The 17082-nt window shown below is 43.4% G+C and overlaps 1 protein-coding gene across 3 annotated transcripts in view; it reads right to left on the reverse strand.

The window, feature by feature from the left end:
* ACSL1 (acyl-CoA synthetase long chain family member 1) overlaps positions 1-16332 on the reverse strand; it is a 57354-nt gene extending 41022 nt beyond the window's left edge. The window contains exons 1-2 of one of the 3 annotated variants that reach the window (XM_032800383.2): positions 16173-16332; positions 2101-2329 (exon numbers count right to left, since the gene is read on the reverse strand). In XM_032800383.2, coding sequence (XP_032656274.1) covers positions 2101-2295 — 195 coding nt within the window. In that variant the 5' untranslated portion in view covers positions 2296-2329; positions 16173-16332. Of the gene's footprint in view, positions 1-2100; positions 2330-14217; positions 14294-15267; positions 15291-16172 lie in introns of those variants that run through there. The other 2 variants (XM_032800382.2, XM_075066403.1) reach the window with 2 other exon arrangements.
* Positions 16333-17082: the final 750 nt, after the last annotated feature.

Below are 17082 nucleotides of genomic sequence, written 5' to 3' on the forward strand. Positions count from 1 at the left end.
TGGTAAAAATGAGATGAGCAATTTCTCAGTAGTGTGTGCTGTGACATTTATATTTTTATGTCTGATTTTGTAAGTGGTCTTTAAGTGTGAAAACTTGGAGGTATGCAAGACAAAAATCAGACTCCTGAAAGGGGTACAGTAGTCTGGAAAGGTTGCGAGCTGCTGCTCTACACCACTTCTTCCAGTTCCAGCTTTTAGAGCTCAGTCATGACAGCCACCTTTAACTGGTGCTGAAAGCCATCTGAAAGCAGCTGGTGGGATTTTGCTACTTGTGACAAACATTGTTTAACCACTAAGTTAAATTGTGAAGTTACTTCACTGACAAAGTACATTAATACTCCTGCTTTGACGACTACTCCCAGTATGGAGTACCTACTACTAGTTTCATACCAGTGTAATGGGTTCATTAGAGATACCTACCAGTAGAAAATGGTTCTTGTTTTTAATTCATGCTCTTGAAGCTTCTCTAGAACATAAAGACTTGTTTTGTTACTTTTACTGGGCCATTGTAGTTCCTTTTGAATGGAGAAGCCAGCCAACAAAATCCAAGAGGATGATTTAAAAAAAAAAAACAAAAAAAAACCACACACACACCCAGAAATATTGCAGACAAGATTACCATCTTTCGGGCTGACTGTATGGCTGAAGTTGGCTCTTACAACTTTTACAGCAAGTAAATTCTTGTTTTAGTAACTTTACACATTAGTTTAGTTACTGGTTCTGCTCTTACTTCAGTTTTATGAAGCTTAAGAAGTTAAAGGTAACTAGTATTAACAGGATTCCATGTTAGTATTCATAGGTCAACTTCATCTAGTACACAATGACTAGTTATGTATGGACAGACAAGTAAGTTAGAATAGGAGACTTAGCATTTGCTGTTAATATATTTTGAGTGTTTTTACAGTTCAACAGTAATTGACTGTCTCTTGGCTATCAAGGGAAGTTCAGATTCACTAACTCTTCACTATTCTGGTAGTTGAATCCTGAGTTTTTCCCTATAAGAGAAAAGGAAGGAGGAACTACCACTAGTGTAACCCTACAGCTCACCAGCAACCTCCCCCCAGCAGATCCTGGGACTGAAGACTATAACCAAGATTGAGGAGAGGCCACTGGAAATATCCTTCTTGAATGCTAATTGCCACCTCTGTCCTAAAGTCTTCTTAGCTCAGCTATAGAAAGCCCCCCGCCCCCCCGTTATAGCCACTGCTTAAACAATTCTATCCACATACTCAGTTGATGCATACCAAATGCTGAAGTTTAACTAGTTAACCCAGTCTGATATTTTTGTCCACACCTGAATTGTGGACAAGAATCTTTATCCATTATTAAGAAAGCAATACTGAGCTAGGACAGTTTGCTAGTACTCCTGCCCCTTGCCAATAGCATGCATTATCTAGCACCACAGAACAAAATCCAGAAAAATGTTTTAACAGGTTGCTGACTTGTGCACACATAAAAAGGTACATCTGACAGTTAATTCAGACCTTTAAGGGCACACCAATATCGGATAGTCTTGCCAAGAAGCCCAGAACACCTTTTAATACTGATCAACTTAAGAAAAAAAATAGATAGTTTTAACACTTAGAAAATGATGTAAGATGACTAGTCTGCCATTTGCTGAAAGCCAGTAAAAAGCTAACTGCAACAGCAGGAATAGTCAAGTGTTTGGTCTATATACTTACGTAGTACTAACCTGGAGAAGAGACCTATTGCAACTGAATCCTACTGACCAAGAACACTAGTTATTTAGATGGACATCAGCTTAACCAGGTTGTTAAGGAAGAAAAATGGTTTCATGTTTATCTGTTCTCTGACAGAGCTTTTGTGCTCATCATTAAGCCAAAATATTAGGGAAATATTTTAGAATGAAGCCTAATATCAATTAACATCAAGGAACTCCAGATATTCTACTAAGAGAGGAAAGAATTCAGAAGCCTAAAGAAATTGCTTTGTGTAAAAAAGTTTCCTTCAACCCCATGCAGGAAGAGAGCACATTCCAGGTAGATACTCCACACAGAGGTTAGTCATCCTTCCCCCTGTAAGTACCCCCAGGTTTTAAAGCTGCCCGCTACAGGCATGGCTAGACAGAAACACACTTACCTCTACTTCCACAGACTGCATGGCTAGGTCGCACGGTGGTTTCAGAGCTTTGGGTCTTGTTGCATACCAGTATGTTGTAAGAGCTGCAAATGCACCAAACCCCATCAATGTGTTTGTTGGAAGACTGCGTATATACTGTCTGAAATCATCAAGTTCTGGCATTCGCAGATGTCTAAACAACTCATGTGCTTGCATCGTGGTTGGTTGCAGTTGTTCCTTATGCTGGCGGCTGTTGATATGAAAAATACTTTTACATAATATGATAATTCCTTTTCACTTGCCCCCTCCCAACAGGAAGGGATATACACTGTCTTATAATTTCAGTTACTGAACAATACCTCTCAGCACCAAATCACTAATTTCAGGTAAGCAACTATTAGTCAATCCAATAACAGTTCTGGACAATAAGAGATCCGGTTTATTAAATAAAAGTGGATGGATCAGAGCTTTAAAATATCCTAATTCTAAACCAATTCTTGGCATGTGCTGCATTTTAACCAAACTGCTACTTTACCTCTCAAAAGGAGCGTTTATAGTAGACTATGCCTTTGGCACATATGAAATAATTAACTATTTTGTAGTTATGCTGTAAGACTGCTTCAGCAACATTAGGAATCTAACCTGGGGGTTATGTCAAGAAGCCAGAGGTTGCAGCACTCACTTTGTTTTTTGCCTACATTTGAACATTATGCCTTAGAATACCAGAATGTTAGTGGCAAAGCACCATAATGCCATGGTAGCACAGCAACAGGAGAATTTTTCCACCTTTCAAGTCCAGCAAGATAAGCCTTTATGCTGAACTTTCCATAGCTAATTGAAGTTAGTTGTCGTCACAACTGACCTATGAAGAGCCACCAGATATGTTAGAGGCATCCCATTTCCCATCATAACATCAGTGTATCTTTGTACACAAAGCAGGACAAAATGACATTTCAAGGTTTTATGTAGTAGTGCGAGGCAATATAAATAAGCATAGGAAGTGAATTTTATCTGCTGCTTACGTACAGGAGAAAGCACTGGAGAGCCTTCTCTGTGTGTCTCTGCCTTCAAATACTAACTGACAACATACTGCAGCAAGAACAGACCTGGGGGGAATAGAGGGGAGGGCAGGGGGAGTGTTGCTGTCAGCTCAGCTGGTGCTTTCCTCTCAGCCAAGGTCTCTCAGGCCATTAGTCACATGCTGAGCCCTAGAGCTCCTGCCCACTAGGCTAAAGGTAACTAGCAGACAAGCCATTCAGGGGAGGTAGGGCAGGCCAATGGCAGGAGAGTCTGGAATCACACCACTGCACAAAAGGGCAACAAGCAAGAACACAATGTTTGTCTGAGAAACTCGCAACTGGCAGCGACATTCATAAATGCCTGTTGCCAGCTGAAGCCTCCTACCACAAGAGTCACAATAGACTTTTAGAGAAAAAACTGCAGTGGATATTTTGATGTCGTAGAGCAAATACTGTTTTCGGAAGCTGGTAGTTATTTACCCAGATGCTTAAAGCTGTTAAAAACTTTATTGCATGTTGTGAAGTGAGATCAAAGCACAACTAAAGAATATTTATGCCAAGTGTGTTTACATACTATGCTGCAAAAAGACTGAACACCAAATAAAGTAGGTGTTTACTAGTGTAAAAATAGACATGAAAACTACACTTAAATTAGGATGCTAGTCAGTTGTATGCTAGCAAGATGTGGTTCCCTTTAAAATTAAGATGTTACTGCTACAGAATGGTCCCAGTTTACAGTCTGTTGAAATCTGCAATGAGTTACTCAACTAGGCAACAGGAGAGCAGTCTAGCTCACAAGATGTCTACACAAGTGTTTGGAGAAGAATTAGGTTGCCAGAGATTGCAAAAAAAAAAAAACAAACAAACTCATAGTTCAGAGTTTCACAATACCAATAGGAGAGCCAAGAGGGATGGTCTTGCAATTAGGGCACTGGACTAGGTCTCAGTTCAATTCCTGGCTCTGGAAGGACTGACTTATGGGAAGTCACTTAGCTTGTTTCCTCCCAGGGCATGGGATTGTTTTACTAATAGGGCCTTTATCTCAGTTATGGCCTCTAGGTGCTATTTAGTACAGAGAGATGCAAGATCCTTAACCTGTATTCTTGAGGGAATTCCTGGATATATTCAATTTACCCCATCAGTGAAATGAATGATTAAGTCAGAATAGTTCATGAAGCACTGTCATTGCTTAAGTTATGCTCTACAGAACTGGAGAGCAGTTTATTTTGTGCAGCATTAAAAGCTTATTAATGTTAGCTATGGCATATATTTTAGATCAAGAGGAGGTCAGAATTAACAGCTGAGAACACAGTAGTGAAAGTTTGGTAAACAAACCCCTCAATTTAAAAAGCTGAATTTAGATAGCAAGCTCCATTACAGAATGTGCCTTATTGCTAGTTTTTCTAGCTTCATAGCACTACCCTCCTACAGAGGATTAGTCTTTCCTTCTACATAGATGCCACACTTGAAGAGTTAAACACAATTTAAAATGTAGTAATTAGCATTTTGCCTGTTTGACAGGGGGCAATTTGAGCAGCTTTTGGTCTTTAAATAGCCATGAAGTCCTACATGTACCCTTAACATAGATGAGTTTTTGCTTAGATGTTGGGTCTTCAAGGATAGGGAAATTCTTCAACAATTACACATCTGTAATGAACTCCTAGAGATACTATAACTAAATGTATTACTAAGTGATCTAGTGTAAATATTTATAGCCCATTTATGTACAGGACTTACAGTATAGTCAAGTTAAAACAGAGAATTAGAGGCAAGAAAGCCCAAGTTTTATTTTTAACTGATGTTTGTTTGCAATGTGACCAACCATAAGATTATAAATTGAATAAATGTAAGCAAAGGCTGTAAAATGGCTTTGAAGGAGTCCATAATGATATGATTGCTTCACATACCAGTAAAGCTATTCTTACTATGCTTTGGTGGCCTTGTTTTCACTAAAAAAATATTGTAGTTCTCACACAAGAGGTCACTCAACTGCTTTGTTTTAACTCAGGAACTAGCTAGAGGTAAAATCCCACTGAACACTTTTTGTAATGAAGGTAGGGCCACAGATGCGTAAGAAGAACAGATTGTGAATTATACATTGGTCAAATACCAAAAACTAAGTGAAACAGGAGGATGCAGTATCTCCCATCTACTTCACTCTGACAATGCCCAGCAGCATTTTGATTGCCTTGTCTTCACTGCATAGGTAAATTAAGGGTGTGCACACACACACACACACACACACACACACACACACACACACACACCTCAGAGCCTGGGTCAACTGACTCAGCCTGAGCACTGAAACTCAGCAAGGAGGTGTGGGGGAGGCCTCAGAGCCCAGACTCCACCCAAGGGGGAACATCTACACTTCTATTTTTAGCCCCATAATGCAAGGCCTATGAGCCCAACTTAATTGGCTTGGGCACAGAAACTTGCTGCTGAAAGGTCTCCCTACCCTCCCCCCGCCCCCACCACCACCCAGTGTTGACATATCCTTTAGCTCCTGGCCCTTTTCTTCAAGGCCCAATGATAGCCAAATATAGGCTCATCCGAGATGAGCCAGTCAGCATCTGCATAAGATGCAGGCCTCCCCCTTTTATTGTAACACCTTCCATACAATCCACTCATGTCTGGACCCCACACCCACCCCTAACAGGGCAGGCCTGATCCTCATCTCCAAATCCCTCAAGAACTCTATTCAATTTTTTTCCAGCCCTTAAACAGGCAAGACAAAACCTGGCTGATCGCTTGCTTTTGTTGCGCACCAGCCTCAATCCTTCATCTGTTTGCTCAGAGATGAGCCCCTATCTATTGGTCACTGGCAGGTCTAGCACACAGCTATCAAGGTTAAATTGTGCTGGAAAGTCAGCAAAACCAGGTGACTTACTTAGTAGTACTGCTCTTTTAGCAAGCTGGAGAAGTATGTTTGCTTGTTATTCTGATACTATCTGAATTGCGGAGAATGTAACTTGACATGCAGGACACCCATCAGACGTGACAGGAGTAGCGGGCAGCACCATTCCTTGTAGAATGGAAGGCATAGCAGTACACCCTAAAGCTGTGGTTCTCAACCAGGGTCCAGGACCCTGTAGGGGGCCTTGAGCAGGTTTCAGGGGGGCCTCCAAGCAGGGTCAGAAAGCCAAAGCACCATCACATGGGGCTGAAGCCCAGGTGCCTGAGCCTCACCACCTGGGGCTAAAGCTGAAACCTGTAGCAATGTAGCTTGTGGGGGCCCCCTGCAGCATGGGGCTCCAGGTAATTGCCCTGCTTGATACCCCTCAACTCCAGCCCCAGCTTTTATATGCAGAAAATCAGTTATTGTGGCACAGGTGGGCCACAGAGTTTAATAGTATATTGTGGGGACATCAGAAAGATTGAGAACCTCTGCCCTAAAGGAAGCAGACTCTCACTCCTTGGAGCATACGAGCTTGTGATGCTCAAACTGATGAGCATATAGAGATGCACCTGGAGACAGATTATATATGAAAACTTTAAACTCTTGCATAAAGTAGCCAGTATTAAGAAGTTTTTACTGTACCCTGACCAAGATTAGCAGCTAGTTTTGCAGTGGGTTTTTTGGCAGAAAGAAAAGAGGTTAGATCTTTTCTTATGTTACTCTTTTTAAAGAGAGACTCTGACCAAGTGGGTATTCACCCACGAAAGCTCATGCTCCAAAACGTCTGTTAGTCTATAAGGTGCCACAGGACTCTGTTCCTTTTACAGATCCAGACTAACACGACTACCCCTCTGATACCAGTAATATACCTAACTTTAGACAGACAGCATCAATTTCCAAATACTGACACGCAGAGTTGACTTTCCATTTGGGAAAGTGTCCTTCTGAGCTCTTCATATCAGTTCTGTTAAAATCTTGTGCCACTCAGGCAAAGCTCCCTTCTGACACAAAAGTAACAAACAGCATCCAAGACTGATCTTTACAGCAAACACAGTATCATTTGAGGCAGTAAGCCAAACTGGCAAGATACTCCTATTCATTGCTCCTCCCACTCATGGTGTACAATCATCTATTTACATAGGGCTAAAAGCTCCCCTATTGTCTATCAGTTACCAGACATCATTCGAGTGCAAAGGAAGAAAACAGGAGTAGCAGCAGTCAACTTCTCTATTGCAGAGAGAAAACACAAGAACCAATAGTTTCTCTCTCCACCCAGAGGCCATGGCTATATTATGAGAGCTTACAGCAGCACCACTGTAGTGCTGCTAGTGCAGACACTCAGGCCAGGTCTACACGACACACGAAAATCGATTTTAGATACGCAATTTCAGCTATAAGAATAGCGTAGCTGAAATCGATTATCTAAAATCGATCTATTCACCCGTCTTCACCGCACGGGATCGATGTGCGCGGCTCACCATGTCGATTCTGGAACTCCGTTGGTTTTGGTGGAGTTCCGGAATCGATATATCGCATCTAGATGAGACGTGATATATTGATTCCCGAGCAATCGATTGTAACGTGCCGATATGGCGCGTCGTATAGACGTGGCCTGAGAGAAGCTCTCCCACTGACAGCGATATACACACTGGCACTTAGGTCAGTGTAACTTATGTCATTTGGGGGAGGGGGACGGCTTATTCCACCCGAGCAACATAACTTACACCAATGTAAGGTGTTGTTCAATCTAAATGTTTGGCTATGTGTACACAAGACAGCTAGCGAAGGGGTTGTGATAGTCTTGCACTAAAGAAAGTTTCAGTGACTAGTACTATGGAAACTTGCTCTGGTTTGATTGCCATTGCTGCCTCCTACAAAATATGAATGATATATGCTAAGATTTCCCCTCTCTCATCATTTGGAAAGTGGCCAGGCCCTCTAAAAGTTATGAGACTATGCTCATGTCTGAGTGGACCATTCCTATTACGTGTACTGCAAGGCACCTGAATTGCCATCAATTCATTAGAATTCCAGCCCCCCCGCCACCCTTTACTCTGCATATTGCTGTACATAGTTACCAGGGGATCTTCTTGTAGCACCCAAGTCTAAAAGCCTGAACAGGGAAGAGACTCAGTCTATAACCTCATTCCAACCATGTATGAAACCACAGCACAGGAGAGGGAGCTGCTGCAGAAACTGATACCCACTTGAGAGATGGTCCTAATATGAAGCAGAAGGATGTAAGTTTAGTCTAGGTAATTCATCTAGCACTTATGAAAGCAAGTTTTCCTCAACTTCTCCTCCCACCCAGGCAGAGGTCTGGTCTATACAGAGGAGTTACCAGCTAACAAGTCAGGTGTGTGAAAAATCCACACTATCTGACACAGCAATACCAACCTAGCCCCCAGTGTAGATGCACCTATGCCAATGGAAGAATGCCTCCATCCACATAGTTACTACTATTTGGGAAGGCAGTGTTCCTACACCAACAGGAAAACCCCTTCCATTGCTGTAGGCTGTGTCTATTCTACAGGATGCTGCCAGCCATAGCTCCAGCAACGAAGCAATGCTGGTATAGTCTTCATAGTTTAGATATACCCCTAGTAAAGGCTGATCAACTTATATTGGTAGCCCATGGCCTCGAAGGGCTTAAACAAAAAACAGCAACAAGAGCTAAAGGAAGCCCAGCTGCCTTCACACAATCAACAGGGAAAGCAGAAGGCATAGAAGCTGCTGTATTGCTCCATGCCACTAGAACTAGTGCAGCAGTTTTCAGTCTGTGAACCAAAAGATGAGAGGCAGAGAGACAGAAAAAGCTTGCAATTCCAGGGCATAGAAAGTAAAGGTTCAGATCCCAGAAAAAGGAATTCTGTTTTTCTGATCTATCCAAACTATGTGAGTACCCCCACCTACAGGTCAAGACCCAGAAGCATTTAGTTATCACAGAAGCCCATAGTTTAGCACTCTGTGTGTCAAATGCAGCACCGAACATCTTAGTTGAATTCTGTTCAGTCAGTTTTCAGTCTAAGAATGCTATGATCAGGGTCCACAGACTACAGGTTGAATTTCCAAAATGGTCTGACACCTCCATTTGACAATGTTTAGGGGTCTGCAAATGAAAAGGGTTGAAACCCACTGTGCTAGTGTAAACCTCCCAAATGAGTTATACTGATTCTACAGCCAGATTCTTCTAGTGATCTAAGGTTGCTACATGTGCCTGAAAATCTGGTCCATCAGTCTCATATGGCCTTCTGAGGCCTTGTCTACACTAAATGGAAAAGTCAATCTAAGCTATGCAATTTGAGTTATGTGAACAGTGTAACTCAAACTCATGTAGCTTATATCTACTTACCACAGGGTCCACACTGCATGATGTTGAAGGGAAACACTCTGATAGACTCCCCCTTACTCTTCTCGATCCAGTGGCATACAGAAATTGACGGGAGAGCGATCGGCAGTCAATTTAGCGGGTCTTCACTAGACCCACTAAATTGAACACGATGCATTGATCACCAGTGTCAATCCTCTGGAAAGTGTAGACAAGCCCTGAGTGTTCCTAATAGAGTCTATAACCTGCCATTGCAGCAGAGTGAATTTGATTAGCACTTAAGATAATTTTCTCTTTCTACTCTGCAAACTGCAAGTACATTGAGCATTAGAGCATTTCTCAGCCGTCTTTATACAGCAGCATATCAGGGAAGTACATAGGTGGGCACTCAATTCAGCCATACATTTGAGGGCAAACTCCTTTCGAAGTTCATGGGAACAGCAACTGTATTTTACAGTCAGAATAGCGTCCAAAAGGTAACTTGAGGGCATGCTGAATTGAACGTTACGTTCTCAAGTCTGACAGTATAGTATTACATAAAAGATGATTGGGCAGAGTTTTGTTAAGAATTAGATTATTGTAGGTGAAGCTGGTAGCACCACATATTAAGATTGTGTAATCTATTATAACCAGCTGCTTTAATACTTAGACTGAGACTGATCCACTTCTGGACATATTGGACCACTCAATTGTTCTCACCTCCATAATTAGGAAGCTAATTGCGAGTGCTTGTGCTGTCTCAGAAGTGAGGTTTAAGCCTATCATTCAAATTAGAATCAGCACATCTACAACTTTCTACTGAAGTGTGCAGCAACACCCCAGCCTCTCTGGGTATGGCTACACGTGAAATTTCAAAGCGCTGTGAGTGTGGTCAGAGCGCCAGTGCTGGGAGAGAGCTCTCCCAGAGCTGCACGTAAACCACATCCTCTATAGGTGTAGCTTACAGCGCTGGGAGCTGTGCTCCAGCGCTGCGGCACTGATTACACTGAGACTTTACTGCACTGTATCTTGCAGTGCTCGGGGGGGGGGGGTGTTTTTTCACACCCCTGAGCGTGAAAGTTGCAGCACTGTAAAGTGTGAGTATAGCCATACCCTCTGTTTGCAGTAGGTTCAGTCACAAAAAGCACCAAGATGGGCATTATTCTGCAGATACTTATTGCTGGTCATACACAGAAGCACTTTCCTGGTGTCACCAGCAGCATAACTGACAAAATCATGTTATTTTACTCATTCTGATAGTTCCAGGAAAATACTGCTCAGAATGCATGTAAAGTCATCACATACCTTCTGAATGAAGACAGACAACGCAAGAATTTGCTTCTTATGTACACTGTGTCATCTGCAATCTCAGAAAGTTTAAGTAAGAGTCAGGCAAGTTCAATTCAGATCATGTCACAAGAAACTAGCATTCAGGCATGTAAACTCCAATCCTTAGAATAAAGTCACAATGCAACAGATAAACAGATACTGCTAAAAGCATTCAAGACTAGAACAAGGAGCTAAACAAGTACCTTATTGGAAGTGACTGGGTTCACAACCCTTACTATCACTCCTTGAATAGTATTATAAGAGTCACGTCTACAAGTTCCCTCTTTATGTAAAAAACTCAATGATTTCCTTGTCCTAGGACTAAGGGCATGTCTTCACCAGCAACATTAGAGCGCTGTTGTGACAGTGCTTTAATGCAGCTGAGTAGTCGTAGCACCAGCTATAAAAAAATCCACCTCTACAACGGTAATAGCTCTCAGTTCTAGTGCATTGTCTAGATAGACACTTTACAGCGCTGAAATGTACAACACTCAGGGGGTGAGGTGGAGTGTTCTTCCCCCACATTCAAGTGAAAAAGTTGCAGCACTGTAAAGTGCCAGTGTAGACAAGCCCTTTTAAGACACTATATTGCAGTTCCTTTTAAGCCACCTACAGCAAGTGTAAAAGTAGTTTGCATTAAGCCAGAAGGAATTCCTTTCCATTAATCTATTGCTACAGCTTAACATGCAGATGCCAAAAACTTTTATTGTGGGAGCCATGTGATTTAAGGAAAAAATACATTAGCCAAGATGGTCAAGGATGCAACCCAATACTTTCATGTCCCTAGCCTCTGACTGTCAGAAGCTGCGAAGAAGAGGGAATGATCACTCAATAACTGCTCGTTCTGTTCATTTCCTCCAAAGTACCTGGCACTGGTCACCGTCAGAAGACAGGATACGGGCTAGATGGATCATTGGTCTGACCCCTCTTAGCTATTCTTATGTCAAGGGTTCTGGATGCAAGGATTGTAGCTCATGCAGAAAGAGCCTAAATGCCTTGTCCTGCAAGCCCTTCTCTCCTCCACAGGACTGCGTGAAAGTGTTTGCAGAACAGGGCCTGAAGCGATCAGAAGTGATCACTATTGGGGAAAAAAAAATCAGTCACCAAAAGTGTTTTGGCTCCAAGTATAATTATTTTTTTTTTTGCTTTCTGGTAAGGAAGCTATTTTCAACCAGTGATAGACAAGCTTCTAGTACAGGTGGCTTATGAGGAAAAAAAAAATCTAGTAGGCTTTTAAAGGGTTTTTGTTTTTTTTAAATGGACCATAGTTTGTCATTTGAAGACAAACTGATACCCATCATTTAATGTAGCAACTAAGAGTATAATATTTAGTGTTAAGTATCCCAATTTTGACAGGTCAGGCTGGGTTGGAAAACTGCAAGCCCCTTCCCCTCCATGCCTCAGAGAAGGGGTCTAAAGAAGTGATCAAGGCAGTGCAGCAGGGCATAAGTTTTCCCCCCCACAGTATGGACCATGTGGTAAGGAAAGTCTCATGGAACACCTCTCCCATTTTTAACTGGGCATACCACTTCTCCCACTTGAGATTGCATAACATGCTTGTGGGAGCTATAGCAATCAGTTACATTCAACATACCAAGAAAATATTGTATTTGTTTTGACTACATTTTAGAAAACAGAACATGGAAGCCAGACAGAGATCCCATGGACCTAGATTCTCAAGCAATATAACTTCATTGGCCAGAACGCTTGCTTATAGAACACAGGTAGATAAAATAAAGTTTAAAAAACAGACTAGCAAAGAGTTAGTAGAGCCAGCCACATGTTTGAATGTACTTATGAGCAGGGACAGAAAAATCCCATTAAGTGCTAGCACCAATTTTAGCCCAATACTATCATTCTCTCTTGATGTTAGTTATCTACTATCCATGGTAATCTCATTAAGGTGTCCACTGACTGTTAGTCATTAACACTCCAATTAGTTTATAATATAAAATATCAATTACCACACAACCCCCCCTCCTCCCTTCCAAAGCAAAACAAAACCCACAGGGCAAAGCTTGAGGTAGTTTACAAAGGAGTCCTTCTCCCCCTCCCCCCACAGCACAGTCCCTAGGAGCAGTTTTAGTAATTCATACCTTGTGATGAAACCAGATAGGAAGACTTGCAAGCTTATTCAAAAGCAGGAAAATTTGCTTAAGATAACTAGAAAGTCATCTCACTCCTTCCCTTTTGAAGGACTAGTTTTGTTTTGCAGTAATATCAACCTTGCTTCCAGGACAGAGACAACCCAGCAACTTTTTGCTTTATGAAATTTATGACCCAGATCCAACCTAACATTTGTTGGTTTATAGTTGCAAAATAAGTTCCAAATGCACATTTTTAGATTTAGTTTATTCACTCCACTTGTCAAGGAAGACTCATTCATGTTGTTTGCTCATACTCTTGACTGTGTACCTTTTAAAAAAATATGGAGCTATACCTATCACATAGAACTGGAAGGGACCTTGAAGGGTCATCAAGCCCAATCCCCTGCCTTTAGAGCAGGACCAAGTACAGTTCCCGACAGATTTTTTTTGCCCCAGATCCCTAAATGGCCCCCTACTGTTACTAATTAAATAGTAAGCTTTATTTTCCCTCAACCAGACAGGGTCTGAACATTTCCTTAATTGAGAATAAGCATGTGCTGTTTTTCAAAGAGTGAGAAATCATGACAACTCTGGCAGTTGACACTTGCAAGGCCAACAGCACAGCTCTAGACAGACACATTATATGCTTAATTGGAACATTAAAAGAAGCTATTTGGACAACCTGTACTATTATTGTTTGCAAGGAGAGGTTTTTAAGTTTGCCTGTGTACTTGATGCACTCCTGTGGAACCTTAAGCATATCAGGGTCTAAAATTTCTTGCCAAGCCACTTCAAGAGTATGCCCCCAGCCAGATTACAAATATATTAACATTAAACCTGTTCTTAACCAGTTAACTAGAGACTGCTTTGCCTGAACTGTGGAAGCCAGAGGAAAGCTTGCTAAAGCCATTTTAGAACAGTTTTCCATACCCGGTATAGAAAAGTAGATAGGAAAGGTTAAATGTCTAAAGTAACTGCCTTATCAAGCTCTATCATAGGATCCAACCCCTACATCTTGGGCTCTACCTTGCACCAGATGCCTATGTTGCAGAAACCCCTTTGGGCCCAATTCTCCAAATATGCGTGATCGCCCTTAGGTTCTCCTTTGAAATTCAGTACATATAGCTTTGAGTGCTGTGATTACACATTCTTGTTGAACACTGACATTTGAAGATATTTTGTTTGTCCTTAAAAGTCATAGTCCTACAAGAAGTTATTCTACGTTAACCAAACTTAGTAGCCCTTAAGAATTAATAAACCATAAGGAGAGATTTCTGAAAAGCATAGAATGTTTAAACATTAGTGGCTACAACTTAATATGAAGCCTTTAAAAAGCTAATTTTACTTATTCTGTATTAAAAGACTGTACCTTTGATAGTTTATAATGAATACTGTACAAGTTCATATCACACATAAGGGACACTGGTTCAAGTGTTAAATTCTTAGCTGCATTACTAGTAGAGTTATTAAAACCATTTTAGAAAGGCATCTAGTTACATTTAAGAAAGTAAATAGCATGATAAAAGTATCAGTTGTTTTAGCTTGCACAGAGGTCCTGAGAGTTACATCAACCTAAAAAGGAAACAGAGTCAGGCCCTGATATTAGAGAGGTCAGTTTCACTTTCTGGCTCCAATACATTACAGCAGTGGCTCTCAACCTATATGTGGTCCACAATGTGTTACCTGGGCCACAGGTTGAGAACCCCCTGCCCCCCTCCCCCTACACTCTTATGTCCAGTGCCTCCTACCCAGAGACCCCTCCACAAAGCGAGGACAGGAGTGGAGCCCTGGGTGGCAGGCCCTGCAGCAGGGACACTGGATACTTGGTGGGGCTGGCAGCCCCAGACCCCGCACTGCAGGGATGGCCCATAACACTAACCCCACCACGCCTTGAGGGACCCACCAGGCAGCCCATGGCTTTCAGCACACAGTTGGGCCGCAGCTGTGTGCTAATAGGGCCACGTGTTGAGAACCACCGCATTACAGTAACATCACAACATTTGGACTATAGACCCTTCAGAAAAAGGTGTGTTTAAACAATATTTAACAAAGAAAGGCATTAGTTTAAGAGGTTTTGGCTTTAATTATAAAACTTCAAGCCCGTTTGACCTGACAACATCCCTTTGGAGTAGAGTTTCTATTCCATCACTGAAAGGAAGGAGAACTAGACCTGCAGAAACAAATGCCACTTAGTTTGGTGAAAAAGAACTTCAGTTTACATGGTTTAGGTCTAATGCTTTCCTTAGCTTTAACACAAGAACAGTCTCAGATTGTATTTGAAACCCTACATGGGGCCTCTGATCCTGTATCACTGTTATATACACAAGACAAGACCCAGAGAAATGAAACTGACCAGTCCAGTTTTTACCTAACTGAAGAGGCACAGATATCTGAGGAGCACATTTCAGTAACATATTAAAAAGTAACAATGTTACAATGCTTAGAGGGTTAATTGTAGTGTTCCTTTAAACAAGGGAAAGCTAACTCATACCAAGGGAAGTCTCACATAACAATAATCCCAGTAGTACAATACAGCATAGCATTGACCTGTACAAGTCTACCATTACTTAGCACTAAGCAGAGGTTGTGAAATTAGATGAGACTTCTGAGATCCCAATTCAGCAGGATCACTAGGTAGTTTTCACTGAAACTCACCACCACATAGTTGGGCCTGTATCTGCAGCTTCTGTTATAAGAGTTCAGCAGGACATCCTCTAGAACAGCATTTCTCAACCTTTTTGATACCAGGGACCAGCTTGCTGCCTTCCTGAACTATGTCAAGGAGACCCCACGGACTTGCACTGGTCCACAGAGCCGTTGTTGAGAAACACTGCTCTAGAAAAGTAGACTCAAGTCCCCTCCCACAAGACTTGTGCTCTTTTGTTCGAGCTAGTGCAGGTTTTGCTTGTGGAGTGCAAGCTCTTGTGGCGCATAGCACAACATGAACTGTCCTGCAGCGAATCCATGAAGCTAAGAGTGCAGAACCTGTTTTCACAATCACCACGCAGAGACACAGGGATGGAGGGTTTTGCCAGCCCATTAGCCTCCTGTACTAGCGCATCCCTAACGCACGGAAATGGAGAGGCAGCTTTCAAGCCATCTGATCAGCCACAGCAGCTTCGGGCTGAGGCCCCTGCCAGCCCCCCAGCTTCCTGGTGTGCCGGACAGCCGGCTCCCGTCCCGGCACGCCGGAGACAGACAGCGTCGCGTCACCGAGAGCGATGGGCCGCGGGGCGCCCCAGAGGCCCCGGGCAGGAGGCAGCACAACCGCAGCACCAGGGGCTCCCTGGCCGGCACGCTGCGGGAGGGCAGGGGGGAGCAGGCATCGCCGCACCGCGCCTCCGCAGCCCCGGAGGAGCCCAGGCGGCAGCTCGCTCGCCGCGCAGATCGCAGCTCCCTCCCCAAACAGCCCCACAGGGAGCAACGCGCCGCGGCGCCCCCGCCTCACTCACCGCCCGGCCTAGCAGCTACAGCCCTGACGATAAGCCCCCTCCACACTGACAGTGCAACGCCAGCGCCCGGCCCGCCCTATTTAAGCCGCCCCCACAAGCCGCCGCCGGAGCGGCGTGGTGCGTGTGCGCCGCGCCCGCCCCTCTGCCCCCAGACCCGGCGGGCGCTAGGGCTGCGAGGTAGCCGAGCCGCCGCGGGCCAATAGCGAGGCAGCGGGGCCTGGGCGAAGGCAAGTAAACAACGGGGGCGGGGCGGGGGGGAGGAGAAAGATCCAGCTCCATCCCGGGCACAACAGCGTATTGCACAGAGCGAGCCCCGCTCCCAGTGCTTCCCGGAATTAAACGCGACCTCCGGCGGCGTTAGAGATGGGCCAAGATCTGTTTGCCTAGGTCCCGAGTTAATGGCAGCGAGAGAGGAAAATGGAAGGGGGAGGGAGAGAGTGCATATGTGCAGCTGAGCTTTGAAAATGCGGGGTGGAGGAGACAGACAAAAAGCTATTCCAGAAACAGGGATTGCAAAGAAGGCTCTTGTCCCAACGGCGGGAAAACGGGGTGAAGAGATCTAAAAGGAACAAACCAGTGTCACTCGTCATCAGTCCAGATACATAACAGTCTGAGGTTTCTTCTTCTCTGCCCAAGTACACATCATATCCACAAACCTGGGTTCACAGTTTCACAGCTCCGAACTGGACCGTACCTGGGGAGGTCTGTTTCTATGACTCACAGCGCCCTACCTCCCCCAAACAGTGATTCACTTTCCCTCTCACCTCTGTAACTTTATAGACACTTTTAGCTCAGTATAATCTATGTTGCATTAGTATGGTAAACAGACTAATATTTATATTAGGAAAGGAAGATGTCTGGGAAAATAATACCAAAAATACAGAAGCAGGCCACACTTGAATGAGCAAAA

The sequence above is a fragment of the Chelonoidis abingdonii genome, chromosome 5 (assembly GCF_003597395.2).
Source record: "Chelonoidis abingdonii isolate Lonesome George chromosome 5, CheloAbing_2.0, whole genome shotgun sequence".
Taxonomy (NCBI): Eukaryota; Metazoa; Chordata; order Testudines; family Testudinidae; genus Chelonoidis; species Chelonoidis abingdonii.